A 12,516-nucleotide genomic window follows, 5' to 3' on the forward strand; every position below is an offset into this window, starting at 1 on the left:
ATATTTAGTTGCCGGAGAGCAAAGGCAAGAGAATTGGATATGAATAAGAGTCAACCCTTGTTGAGTGCAGTGGCATTTAGGTAGTTCGATTCCCACTGATCTCCCTGTTGCTAATAAAATCAAGTGAAGTATTCAGACACTTCTGGAATATGATACAAATTGTTTGAAAATAAAAATAATACTGTAATTCAAGTAATAATTTTAATCCAGATTACTCATCTGCTTCCAGCTTTATTTCTCAAAGAAGGCAAATCATCCAATTACTCTATTTGAATTTTCACACTCCTCTTGTATTGCCTTAGGTGTCAGACTAGATGTCAGGAACCCAACATTATTCCTGATGTCCAGCTTCACCAAGGTGTTACTGATGGGAACTATGTTAAAATGACATACCTCTACACAGCAATCATTTGTACAAGCCCATCCAAATATGGGTGGGTATTTTCAATGTCACCCGTTAATTCCCACAAAATCCAAGAAATGGCAGAAAATTCTAATTCTCCCTGTCAGGTTTCCTGTAATCTTCCATCCAGAATCTCTCCAAAATTGGGAGTGAAAAGTAGAGGATATGGAATGAAGTATTTCTCACATCCTGAAAGCAAGTTAAAAAGATCCAGTCTCACAGCCAACAAACACCATGTTGGGAGAAACAAAATTGAAATCAGTTCATTTTTATTCAGAAATGACATTGTAATGGAGTGGAGAGGATAAAATTAATGGATCTCTTTCTGAAAAGGGAAGATGCCATGGAATACAATGTCACGTTGTCATGTTTACTAAATGAGACTATATCAGAGTATTTTGAGCTAAAGCTTTTAGATTGTGAAAGGTGTTGAGGTTGCAAAGAGTACATCATAGTTGAATCTTAAACAAATAATATATTCATTTGGCTAAGCCTGTTCAGTTCAAAAGACATTCACATTCAAACAGGAACAATAAAATTAAACTTTCCTGAACAAATTATGAAATTGGCTTCAGTAGAATCTGCTCTATTCCATCTGGGTTGTAACTGGACAGACATGTGACAATAAATAAATCAAAAATGGCAGACTAGCTCGATATAAAGTCATGACCCATCCATTCTCACATCAACAGCCATGATGGAAAACTTGGCACAGATTTAGACAAATAGGCCTTTAAGCCCAAATAAAACTTCATCCTGTCTCATTAAGACACTGCTTCTGAGTGTTGTTTGTCTCGCTTTCTCCTTGGATCCGAGTGTTTCAGACATCTACATTTCAGGTTGTTCCTTAATTAGTCAGAAGGGAGAATTCATTTTCTGGGGTCTGCTTTTCTTTTTGTTTCAATTTCAGTAAAGAAACAGACTAAACATTATTTTAATATTTTTTTTTCCCTCAATCAGGCTGGATGATCGATGAGGACAGTCGCCCAACATTCAAAGAGCTTGGTGCCGAATTTTCCCGGATGGCTCGCGATCCAGCTAGATACTTAGTTATTGAGGTTTGTTCCTGTTAAGTCTCTTGAGAATGTTGGAACAAAGTCCACATCATTCTGAAATTAAATTAGTGCTGTATTTGAGAAGGTCTGAAAACAGCGTTATTTCATAGAGTCACATAGAATGTACAGCACATTCCTGTGTTTATGTTCCAGTTGAGCCTCCTACCTGGATCTTCATTTATCAACATAGCTATATATTCCCTCCTCCTTCAGTGTATCTAACCTCCACTTACGTGTGTCTACATTATTTGCTTTTTCCACTCCCTAGAACATAGAAAAGTACAGCACAGTACAGGCCCTTCAGCCCACGATGTTGTGCCGTGGATTAATCCTAATCCAAAAATAAAATAACCTAACCTACATTCCCCTCAATTCACTGCTGTCCATGTGCATGTCCAGCAGTCGCTGAAATGTCACGAATGACTCTGCTTCCACGACTACCACTGGCAAAGTATTCCATGCGCTCACAACTCTCTGGGTTAAGAACCTCCCTGTGACGTCTCCTCTACACCTTCCTCGTAACACCTTAAAACTATGACCCCTCGTGGCAGTCAATCCTGCCCTGGGGAAAAGTCTCTGGCTATCGACTCTATCCATGCCTCTCATGACCTTGTACACCTCGATCAGGTCACCTCTCTTCCTCCTTCTCTCCAGTGAGAAAAGTCCGAGCTCAGTCAACCTCTCCTCGTAAGACAAGCCCTCCAGTCCAGGCAGCATCCTGGTAAACCTCCTTTGCACCCTCTCCAAAGCCTCCACATCTTTCCTATAATAGGGTGACTAGAACTGGACACAATATTCCAAGTGTGGTCTCACCAGGGTTTTGTAGAGCTGCAGCAAAACCTCGCGGCTCTTAAACTCAATCCCCCTGTTGATGAAAGCCAAAACACCAAATGCTTTCTTAACAACCTTATTCACCTGGGTGGCAACTTGGAGGGAGCTATGCACTTGAACACCAAGATCTCACTGTTCCTCCATGCTGCCGAGAATCCTGCTTTTAATCCGATATTCAGCATTTAAGTTCGACCTTCCAAAATGCATCACTTCGCATTTATCCAGCTTGAACTCCATCTGCCATTTCTCAGCCCAGCTCTGCATACTGTCAATGTCTCGCTGAAGCCTGCAATAGCCCTCGATACTATCAACGACACCTCCAACCTTTGTGTCATCAGCAAACATACTAATCCACCCCTCAACCTCCTCATCCAAGTCATTTATAAAAACTACAAACAGCAGAGGCCCAAGAACAGAGCCCTGCGGGACACCACTCAGCACTGACCTCCAGGCAGAATATTTACCATCTACAACCACTCTCTGCCTCCTGTCAGCCAACCAATTCTGAATCCAGACAGCCAAATCACCCTGTATCCCATACCTCATGACTTTATGAATGAGCCTGCCGTGGCAAACCTTATCAAATGCCTTGCTGAAGTCTATGTACACCACATCCACTGCTCGACCCTCGTCAACCTGTCTTGTGACCTCCTCAAAGAGCTCAATAAGATTTGTGAGGCATGACCTGCCCCCCTCAAAGCAATGCTGACTCCCTTTAATCACGCTATGCTTTTCCAAATAGTCATAAATCCTATCCCTCAGAATTCTTTCCAAAACCTTGCTGACCACAGACATAACATTGACTGGTCTGTAATTTCCAGGGATTTCCCTATTCCCTTTCTTGAAAAGAGGAACAACATTTGCCTCCCTCCAATCTTCAGGTACGACTCCCATGGAGAGTGAGGAAGCAAAGATCTTCGCTAGCGGCTGAGCAACCTCCTTTCTCGCTTCCCGGAGCAACCTAGGATAAATCTGGTCTGGCCCTGGGGACTTATCAATCTTGATGCTTGCCAAAATTTCCAGTACATCAACTTCCTCAATCTCGATCTGTTCAAGCCTGTTTACCTGCTCCTCAAAGTTCTCATTCACAACAAGGTCCCTTTCCTTAGTGAACACCGAAGCAAAAAATTCATTTCGGGGCTTCCCCTATCTGCTCAGACTCCACGCACAAGTTCCCTACGCTATCCCTGATCGGCCCTACCTTCTCCCTGATCATTCTCTTATTCCTCACGTATGAGTAAAATGGCTTCGGGTTCTCCCTAATCCTTCCTGCCAAGCCTTTTTCGTGCCCCCTCCTGGCCCTCCTCCGTCCACTTTTGAGCTCCTTCTGAGCAAGCCTGTAATCCTCTAAAGCTGTGCTAGACCCTTGCTTCCTCCACCTTACGTACGCTGCCTTTTTCTTTTTGACGGGAAGCACCTGTTCCCATCATCCAAGGCTCCTCAATCTTACCCCTTCTTACCTGTCTCAGAGGAACAAATTTGTGCATCACTCGCAACAACTGCTCCTTAAACAGTCTCCTTGTGGTAGTAAAATCCAATTTCTAATGACTCTTCTAATAGAGACAGTGAATTTATAATTTCTGACGGCCTCTGGGTTTGGCCTTCCCCGTGGAAACAGTCTCCCTGTGGTTACTCAGTCAAAAACTTTCATAATTTTAAAGATGTTCCATTAAAGCACTCCTCAGCCTTTTTCTATTCAAGAGAAAATAAACCTATCCTTTTTGTGACTTCATTTGATTCTGATCAATCAATGTTTAAATCCTACAATTATATTTGGGTTAAAGGTACCAGATCCTGGCTCTCGCTATAGCTAAGATAATAAAATGTGAGGCTGGATGAACACAGCAGGCCAAGCAGCATCTCAGGAGCACAAAAGCTGACGTTTCGGGCCTAGACCCTTCATCAGAGAGGGGGATGGGGGTGAGGGTTCTGGAATAAATAGGGAGAGAGGGGGAGGCGGACCGAAGATGGAGAGAAAAGAAGATAGGTGGAGAAAGTATGGGTGGGGAGGTAGGGAGGGGATAGGTCAGTCCAGGGAAGACGGACAGGTCAAGGAGGTGGCATGAGGTTAGTAGGTAGATGGGGGTGCGGCTTGGGGTGGGAGGAAGGGATGGGTGAGAGGAAGAACAGGTTAGGGAGGCAGAGACAGGTTGGACTGGTTTTGGGATGCAGTGGGTGGAGGGGAAGAGCTGGGCTGGTTGTGTGGTGCAGTGGGGGGAGGGGACGAACTGGGCTGGTTTAGGGATGCGGTGGGGGAAGGGGAGATTTTGAAACTGGTGAAGTCCACGTTGATATCATTAGGCTGCAGGGTTCCCAAGCGGAATATGAGTTGCTGTTCCTGCAACCTTCGGGTGGCATCATTGTGGCACTGCAGGAGGCCCATGATGGACATGTCATCTAAAGAATGGGAGGGGGAGTGGAAATGGTTTGCGACTGGGAGGTGCAGTTGTTTGTTGCGAACTGAGCGGAGGTGTTCTACAAAGCGGTCCCCAAGCCTCCGCTTGGTTTCCCCAATGTAGAGGAAGCCACACCGGGTGCAGTGGATGCAGTATACCACATTGGCAGATGTGCAGGTGAACCTCTGCTTAATGTGGAATGTCATCTTGGGGCCTGGGATAGGGGTGAGGGAGGAGGTGTGGGGGCAAGTGTAGCATTTCCTGCGGTTGCAGGGGAAGGTGCCGGGTGTGGTGGGGTTGGAGGGCAGTGTGGAGTGAACAAGGGAGTCACGGAGAGAGTGGTCTCTCCGGAAAGCAGACGGGGTGGGGATGGAAAAATGTCTTGGGTGGTGGGGTCGGATTGTAGATGGCGGAAGTGTCGGAGGATGATACGCTGTATCCGGAGGTTGATGGGGTGGTGTGTGAGAACGAGGGGGATCCTCTTTTGGCGGTTGTGGCGGGGGCGGGGTGTGAGGGATGTGTTGCGGGAAATGCGGGAGACGCGGTCAAGGGCATTCTCGATCACTGTGGGGGGGGAAAGTTGCGGTCCTTGAAGAACTCCGCTTCTTCCTGTCCGGCAGGCCCGACCAGTCCCCCTCCACCGACGCCCTCATCCGCCTCGTCCTCACCCTCAACAACTTCTCTTTTGACTCCTCCCACTTCCTACAGACTAAGGGGGTGGCCATGGGCCCCAGCTATGCCTGCCTCTTTGTAGGTTACGTGGAACAGTCCCTCTTCCGCACCTACACAGGCCCCAAACCCCACCTCTTCCTCCGGTACATTGATGACTGTATTGGCGCCGCCTCTTGCTCCCCAGAGGAGCTCGAACAGTTCATCCACTTCACCAACACATTCCACCCCAACCTTCAGTTCACCTGGGCCATCTCCAGCACATTTCTCACCTTCCTGGACCTCTCAGTCTCCATCTCAGGCAACCAGCTTGTAACTGATGTCCATTTCAAGCCCACCGACTCCCACAGCTACCTAGAATACACCTCCCACCCACCCTCCTGCAAAAATTCCATCCCCTATTCCCAATTCCTCCGCCTCCGCCGCATCTGCTCCCACGACAAGACATTCCACTCCCGCACATCCCAGATGTCCAAGTTCATCAAGGACCGCAACTTTCCCCCCACAGTGATCGAGAACGCCCTTGACCGCGTCTCCCGTATTTCCCACAACACATCCCTCACACCCCGCCCCCGCCACAACCGCCAAAAGAGGATCCCCCTCGTTCTCACACACCACCCCATCAACCTCCAGATACAACGCATCATCCTCCGACACTTCCGCCATCTACAATCCGACCCCACCACCCAAGACATCTTTCCATCCCCACCCCGTCTGCTTTCCGGAGAGACCACTCTCTCCGTGACTCCCTTGTTCACTCCACACTGCCCTCCAACCCCACCACACCCGGCACCTTCCCCTGCCACCGCAGGAAATGCTACACTTGCCCCCACACCTCCTCCCTCACCCCTATCCCAGGCCCCAAGATGACTTTCCACATTAAGCAGAGGTTCACCTGCACATCTGCCAATGTGGTATACTGCATCCACTGCACCCGGTGTGGCTTCCTCTACATTGGGGAAACCAAGCGGAGGCTTGGGGACCGCTTTGCAGAACACCTCCGCTCAGTTCGCAACAAACAACTGCACCTCCCAGTCGCAAACCATTTCCACTCCCCCTCCCATTCTTTAGATGACATGTCCATCATGGGCCTCCTGCAGTGCCACAATGATGCCACCCGAAGGTTGCAGGAACAGCAACTCATATTCCGCTTGGGAACCCTGCAGCCTAATGGTATCAACGTGGACTTCACCAGTTTCAAAATCTCCCCTTCCCCCACCGCACGCCTAAACCAGCCCCGTTCGTCCCCTCCCCCCACTGCACCACACAACCAGCCCAGCTCTTCCCCTCCACCCACTGCATCCCAAAACCAGTCCAACCTGTCTCTGCCTCCCTAACCTGTTCTTCCTCTCACCCATCCCTTCCTCCCACCCCAAGCCGCACCCCCATCTACCTACTAACCTCATGCCACCTCCTTGACCTGTCCGTCTTCCCTGGACTGACCTATCCCCTCCCTACCTCCCCACCTATACTCTCTCCACCTATCTTCTTTTCTCTCCATCTTCGTTCCGCCTCCCCCTCTCTCCCTATTTTTTCCAGAACCCTCACCCCCATCCCCCTCTCTGATGAAGGGTCTAGGCCCGAAACGTCAGCTTTTGTGCTCCTGAGATGCTGCTTGGCCTGCTGTGCTCATCCAGCCTCACATTTTATTATCTTGGATTCTCCAGCATCTGCAGTTCCCGTTATCTCTCGCTATAGCTAAGCAGGTTTACACAGTGAACTCATCAACCCACACCTTTTAAAAGCTTGATCTTGGCTGTACAACCTGATCTTGACTAATGAGATATTAGGGGACGTCAGCGTTCCTGAATCAAACAGAGTTTTATCAACTGGGGTTACTATTTGGCATCCCGCTTTGGGAAATCATCTCAAAGAGCAGTTATGGACAAATTCTTAGAATCCATACCACAAAAACAACATTCACAGATGCACAAGATGAATGAGTAGTCAGCATTGATTTGTCAAACACACATGCCATTTATCAAAATTAGTCAAATTCTTTTTGAGGAAGTGACTGGTGTAAGTAAGTGTGGTGTAGCTTAAGCAATGCAAATGGATTTCCAGAAGACAATTCAATAAGATGATTATGGCAGCAACTTGCATCGAGTTCCTTCAATGTATTGAAATATCCCAAGGTGCTTCATAGGAGTGCAATCATCTATTTGACAAAGTCGTGTGGAGAGATAGTAGATGACTAAATGCTCAGTTAAAGAAGCAGGTTTTAAGGAGTATAGTATCTTAAAGGAGGAAAGAGAAAGGGGATTCCAGAAATTATGGTATGTGCAAGAGGGCAGAACTGGGGGAGCATAAAGACCTTGCTGGGTCGTTGGGCTAGAAGAGGTTACAGAGAAAGGAGGTTTGAGGCCAGGGAGGGATTTTATATCAAAAATGAGAATTTTAAAATCTAAGTGCTGCCAGACCTGGAATACAGCCACAGTAGATCAGTGAGCACAAGAGTAATAAGCGAGTAGAACTTGGTGTGACTTAGGATAATAGTTTGGATTAGTTCAAGATTATGGAGGGTAGAAGATTGGAGGACTGATCAGTGAGTGCTGAAATGATCATGTCTAGAGGTAACAAAGGCATGCATGAGAGCTTCAGCAGATGAGCCGAGACAATGGTGGAGTTGGGTAGTGTTACAGAGGGCGGAAAAAATGAACTTGGTGATGGGGTGGATATATATCAGAAGCTCAAACTGGGGTCAAATACAACACTTAGTTTTTGAACAGTCTAGTTCAGCCCTAGAGAGCTGCTGTGAAGAGGGATGGAGTCCTGACTAGAGAATGAAATCTGTGACAGGGAGAATGACAATGGCTTTGGTCTTCTGAACGTTTATATAACACCTTTCAATCCAGAAAACTGTCCCATTGAACAATCAAAAGTATCAACAAAAATAAAATCCTGAGCCAAGGAAGGAAATCTTAGGAAGGGCAATCAAAAGCTTGGTCAAAGTGCTGGGTTTTAAAGAATGGTTTAAGGGAGGTTAAAAAGTTTGAGAAGAGGATTTGAAAGCAAAGGATCTAAACAACTAAAAGTGTAACCACTAATGCTGGGATGGACAAGAATGGTCTCAAGACAAGAGGCTAGAGTTAGAAGAATGGCAAGTTTAGGAGTGCTGAAAGAGCCAGAGAAGACTGCACCTTCCTAGGAGGAATACTCGTTACATAGATTTGCTTTGTGTAAAACACAAAGCAACAATTTAATGTTGGAGATAGTAAGAACTACAGATGCTGAAGTCAGAGATAATACAGTGTGGAGCTGGAGGAACACAGCAGGCCAGGCAGCATCAGAGCAGCAGGAAAGTTGATGTTTCAGGTCAGGACCCTTCTTCAAAAGAAGGGTTCCCACCCGAAACATCATCAATTTAATGTTGCTATCTGTGGTTGCCTAACTTCTAACATAGTCAAAAATTTTAAAAAGTGTGTCTGTAATAGATTAAATTAAATTTATTAATCACTGCATTGTAAGACACTAAAATACACTGCTATGGTTCTAAATACTTTAAATCTTATACAGACACAGTGCACAGCCTAACTAAAGTAGCTTACTAAATGAGTGTAGAGTATCATTTCAAGTCAAAAATGCTACAGATTTTTTTGGCTCCTTCAGTATTTTGATTTTTGAGAACTAAAATGGAATGTTTTTGCAGGTTTTCCTATTTCCAAATCTACCTTTACGCAAGCTGAAGACAGCTAGTTTGTGCTGGATTGTCTCCTATTGGTATACTATTGCTTGTATTCTGATGATTTGTATTCTGATGATTTAACAGTGTTTTTGGTTGTTTGATGCTATGACCTTTCTATTACTAACTCGCCGGCTGTTTCCTGAACCTTCCTGTATCCTTCCTCAGGGTGATGACCGGGCCAGCAATACATATGTTGGTGATCAAAGAATTCTGCGTGAATACGAGGAAGACCTCATGGATTATGATGACCTTGATGAAGATTTGATGGCAACCATGATGGATAACCCAACATCTGCAGGATTCAGACTGAGAATTGAATCTAGCAGGGTATGAAACTAGCTAACAAAGGCCAAGAATTTGTGATGAGAGCAATTATTTTGGGCAATCGTTCCTCTTCTATCACCTGTAGTAAACACTGATGTCACAACACAGCTTAAGCTGAGCATTTGATGTGGCTTGAATCTCTGTCACTCAGACTGTCTCATTTGGGGTGGCGTTTCTTGGTTCAAAGTCAAGCCAGTTGGTGGAAAACCAAAATGTATTTCCTGCTGCAACACAAAGGAAATATGGTACTGGAAAGAAAGCGTGCAGAATATTCCCACACTTTGTTTTATCATTTTGATTTCAGGAAACCAGCTTTTGTCAGCCAATTCTTAACATTTACGTCAATTAAACCAGCAGCAGAATCAAAGGCCCATGGAAACTTGAGTGTGTTGCTGATACTGGGATACAGGAGTCAGATATAGCAGCATAAATACAGGGAGCTGGTTTGGAAACACTTGTGTGCCAGTATCAGAACTAAATTAGCAGCAATATAATGCCAGCTAAAGTAATTTCGAGAACAAATCACCCTTTGTTGGTCTTTTCCATCAACCAGCTACAAACTACAGACCTGGAATCCCGATCCGTCCTGTCACATTTCAGTGATGAGAAAGATATGGGAGATTCCTGAATGGTCCAATGGGTAACTGAACTACCTGAAACAGACCGCAAGATCCTAGATTTGAAACTCCAATTGGATGATCTCAACTGGGGTAGCAGTAGGGCTTAGTACCCACAGAATTGGGAGAGAAAGAACATCAGCCAGGGGTTCAGCTCCTGGTCAGTATCTAATGACTCCTTGCTGTAAGTGTATGGTATGAATATTGTATGACATTGGGTTTAGACATGCTGGGTTTTCCTTCCTTTCCTTTCCTGGGCCAAACAGACTATTAGCAATCTGGGCTAACATATGAAGAACCAGCCACTTGAGAGGATTGACCAATGGCAGTGGATCTGTACCAAAGCAAGAGGTGGTGCCTTCAGTATTGATGGCTATTTGGCTATTTCAAACTGAACTCATTGTGAGCCTATCCCTAGAATTATACTTTGCACGAATTGTGTTCAAATCCTTGACATATTGATCAGAAACATCTTTCCTTGTAATTTTTTCTTTGATAATCAATAGAAATTTAAAGTTTATATTCTAATATCTCAAGGCCTGAATGTTGGCTCATGACTGACTGCACACAGCTCCTGTTAAGTGCCTTTTCAAATTTGCTTTCTATCTCTCTTTGCAGAGTAACAGTTTGCCAGCAGGGTACATGCCAATGAATGGGATTGGTCCAAACGGCTCTCGACAGGTAGGCACAGAAAGATGTTTATTCAGAACTTCCAATGAACAGTACCAAAAATATCATTTCTTTTTTATACAAAAAAAAACCAGTAAAAATGACAGCTCTTAAAAACAGTTAAGATCTTGCAGAATATTCTTAATTTTAGTATTTTAATGGGCAGGTCTGGATGATCATTTGATCTCAATTTATTTGAATCTTTAGTACAATTATTATAATTATTAATGGATTTTTATTCCGCAAGCACTGAGCAATCATCTAATTGCAATTGTCTAAATTTTTTCAAGTAAATTCTATTTTTCTGTACTTCCTGGTGATCCTAGCAAAACATGAAAACTACGTAGTATTGAAAGAATTATCGACTTGAATCACAGCACAAAATCAGATCATTATAAGACCATTAGAAGTGGGAGTATCAGTAGGCCCATGAGTCTGCTCTGCCATTTAATGAAATCTTTGTTGATCTGATAATCCTCAAATCCAATTTCCTGCCTCATCCCCATAACCCCTGATTCCCTTACTGATTAAAAGTCTATCTTAGTCTTGAATACACTTAACATACCAGCCACAACAGCTTACTGCAGTAAAGATTTCCACAGATTCATATGAATCCCTACAGTGCAGATAGAGGCCATTCAGCCCACTGAGTCTGAACAGACCCTCTGAACAGCATTCCCCTCAAGCCCTATAACCCTGCATTTACCATGGCTAATCAACCTAGCCTGCACATCCCTAGATACTATAGGACAACTTAGCATGACTAATCTACCTGACCTGCATGTCTTTGGACTGAGAGAGGAAACGCATGCATAAACAAGGAGAACATGCAAACTCCACACTGTCACGCAAGGCTGGAATTAAACCCAGGTCTCTGTCACTATGAAGCAACAGTGCTAACCACTGTGCCACCGTGTCACACAATCTGGGAGAAGAAATTCCTCTACTGTCTTAAATGTCCTTTGAGATTATACCATCTGGTTTTGGGCTCTCCCACAAGGACAAAGAACTTCTTCACATCTACCTTGTCAAGCCCCACAAAAACCTTAGTGTTTCAATAAGGTCTCCTCTCATTCTTCTAAACTCTAATGAATAAGAATCCAACCTGCTCAACTCTCCTCATAAGAAAATCTCTCCATGCCCAGAATCAACCAAGTGAACGTTCTCTGAAATGCCTCAAAATCAAGTATATTTTAATTGCATAACAGGATCAAAACTGTTCAAAGTATTCCAACTGTGGTCTAACTAGTGCTTTGCATAATTTTAACAAATATAGTCTAACAGTCCATTATTACCTGATGAACTTGGACGGTAATTCTGTGACTCATGCAAGAGGACCTTCTAAATTCCTCTGTGCTGCAGCTTTCTGCAGTCTTTCCCAACTTAAATAACATTTAGCTCTTCTGTTCTTCCTGTCAAAGTACATAGCATAACCTCTCATTTTCCCACATTATATTCTACCTGCCAAATTTTTGCTCACTCACTTAACCTGACTACATCCCTCTCTAGACACTGTTGTCGTCACTACTTGCCTTCCCATCTATTTTTGTGTCAGCTGCAAACTTTGCAATAGTACATTCACTTCTGACATCCAAGTCATTAATCTATATTTTAATTAATTGTGGCCCCAGTACTAATCCCTGTGACACACACAGGTTGCCATCCTGAAAATGTCCTCTTTATCTGTCTATTAATAGTTAGCCAATCCTATATACGTACTAATATTCTACTCCCAACAGCATGGGTGCTTATCTTATTAAATAGCCTTATGCGCAGCACCTTATCAAATGTCTTTTGAAAATTCAAATATATTACATCCACTGGTTCCCATTTACATATCCTGCTTGTTACCACCTCAAAGAACTCC

General features: G+C 44.5%; 1 protein-coding gene and 1 long non-coding RNA gene across 4 annotated transcripts in view; one reads left to right on the forward strand and one right to left on the reverse strand.

The window, feature by feature from the left end:
* Positions 1 to 12,516, forward strand: part of LOC125448204 (receptor tyrosine-protein kinase erbB-4) — a 161,463-nt gene that overhangs the window by 143,173 nt on the left and 5,774 nt on the right. For all 3 annotated transcript variants that reach the window (XM_059643387.1, XM_059643386.1, XM_059643385.1), the window contains exons 24-26: positions 1,364 to 1,461; positions 9,205 to 9,366; positions 10,599 to 10,661. In XM_059643387.1, the coding sequence (XP_059499370.1) occupies positions 1,364 to 1,461; positions 9,205 to 9,366; positions 10,599 to 10,661 (323 nt within the window). The remainder of the gene's footprint in view (positions 1 to 1,363; positions 1,462 to 9,204; positions 9,367 to 10,598; positions 10,662 to 12,516) is intronic.
* The window catches only part of LOC125448386 (uncharacterized), a 46,994-nt gene that overhangs the window by 10,226 nt on the left and 24,252 nt on the right, over positions 1 to 12,516 (reverse strand). The gene's annotated exons all lie outside the window — the stretch shown is intronic.

The sequence above is a fragment of the Stegostoma tigrinum genome, chromosome X (assembly GCF_030684315.1).
Source record: "Stegostoma tigrinum isolate sSteTig4 chromosome X, sSteTig4.hap1, whole genome shotgun sequence".
NCBI lineage: Eukaryota > Metazoa > Chordata > Chondrichthyes > Orectolobiformes > Stegostomatidae > Stegostoma > Stegostoma tigrinum.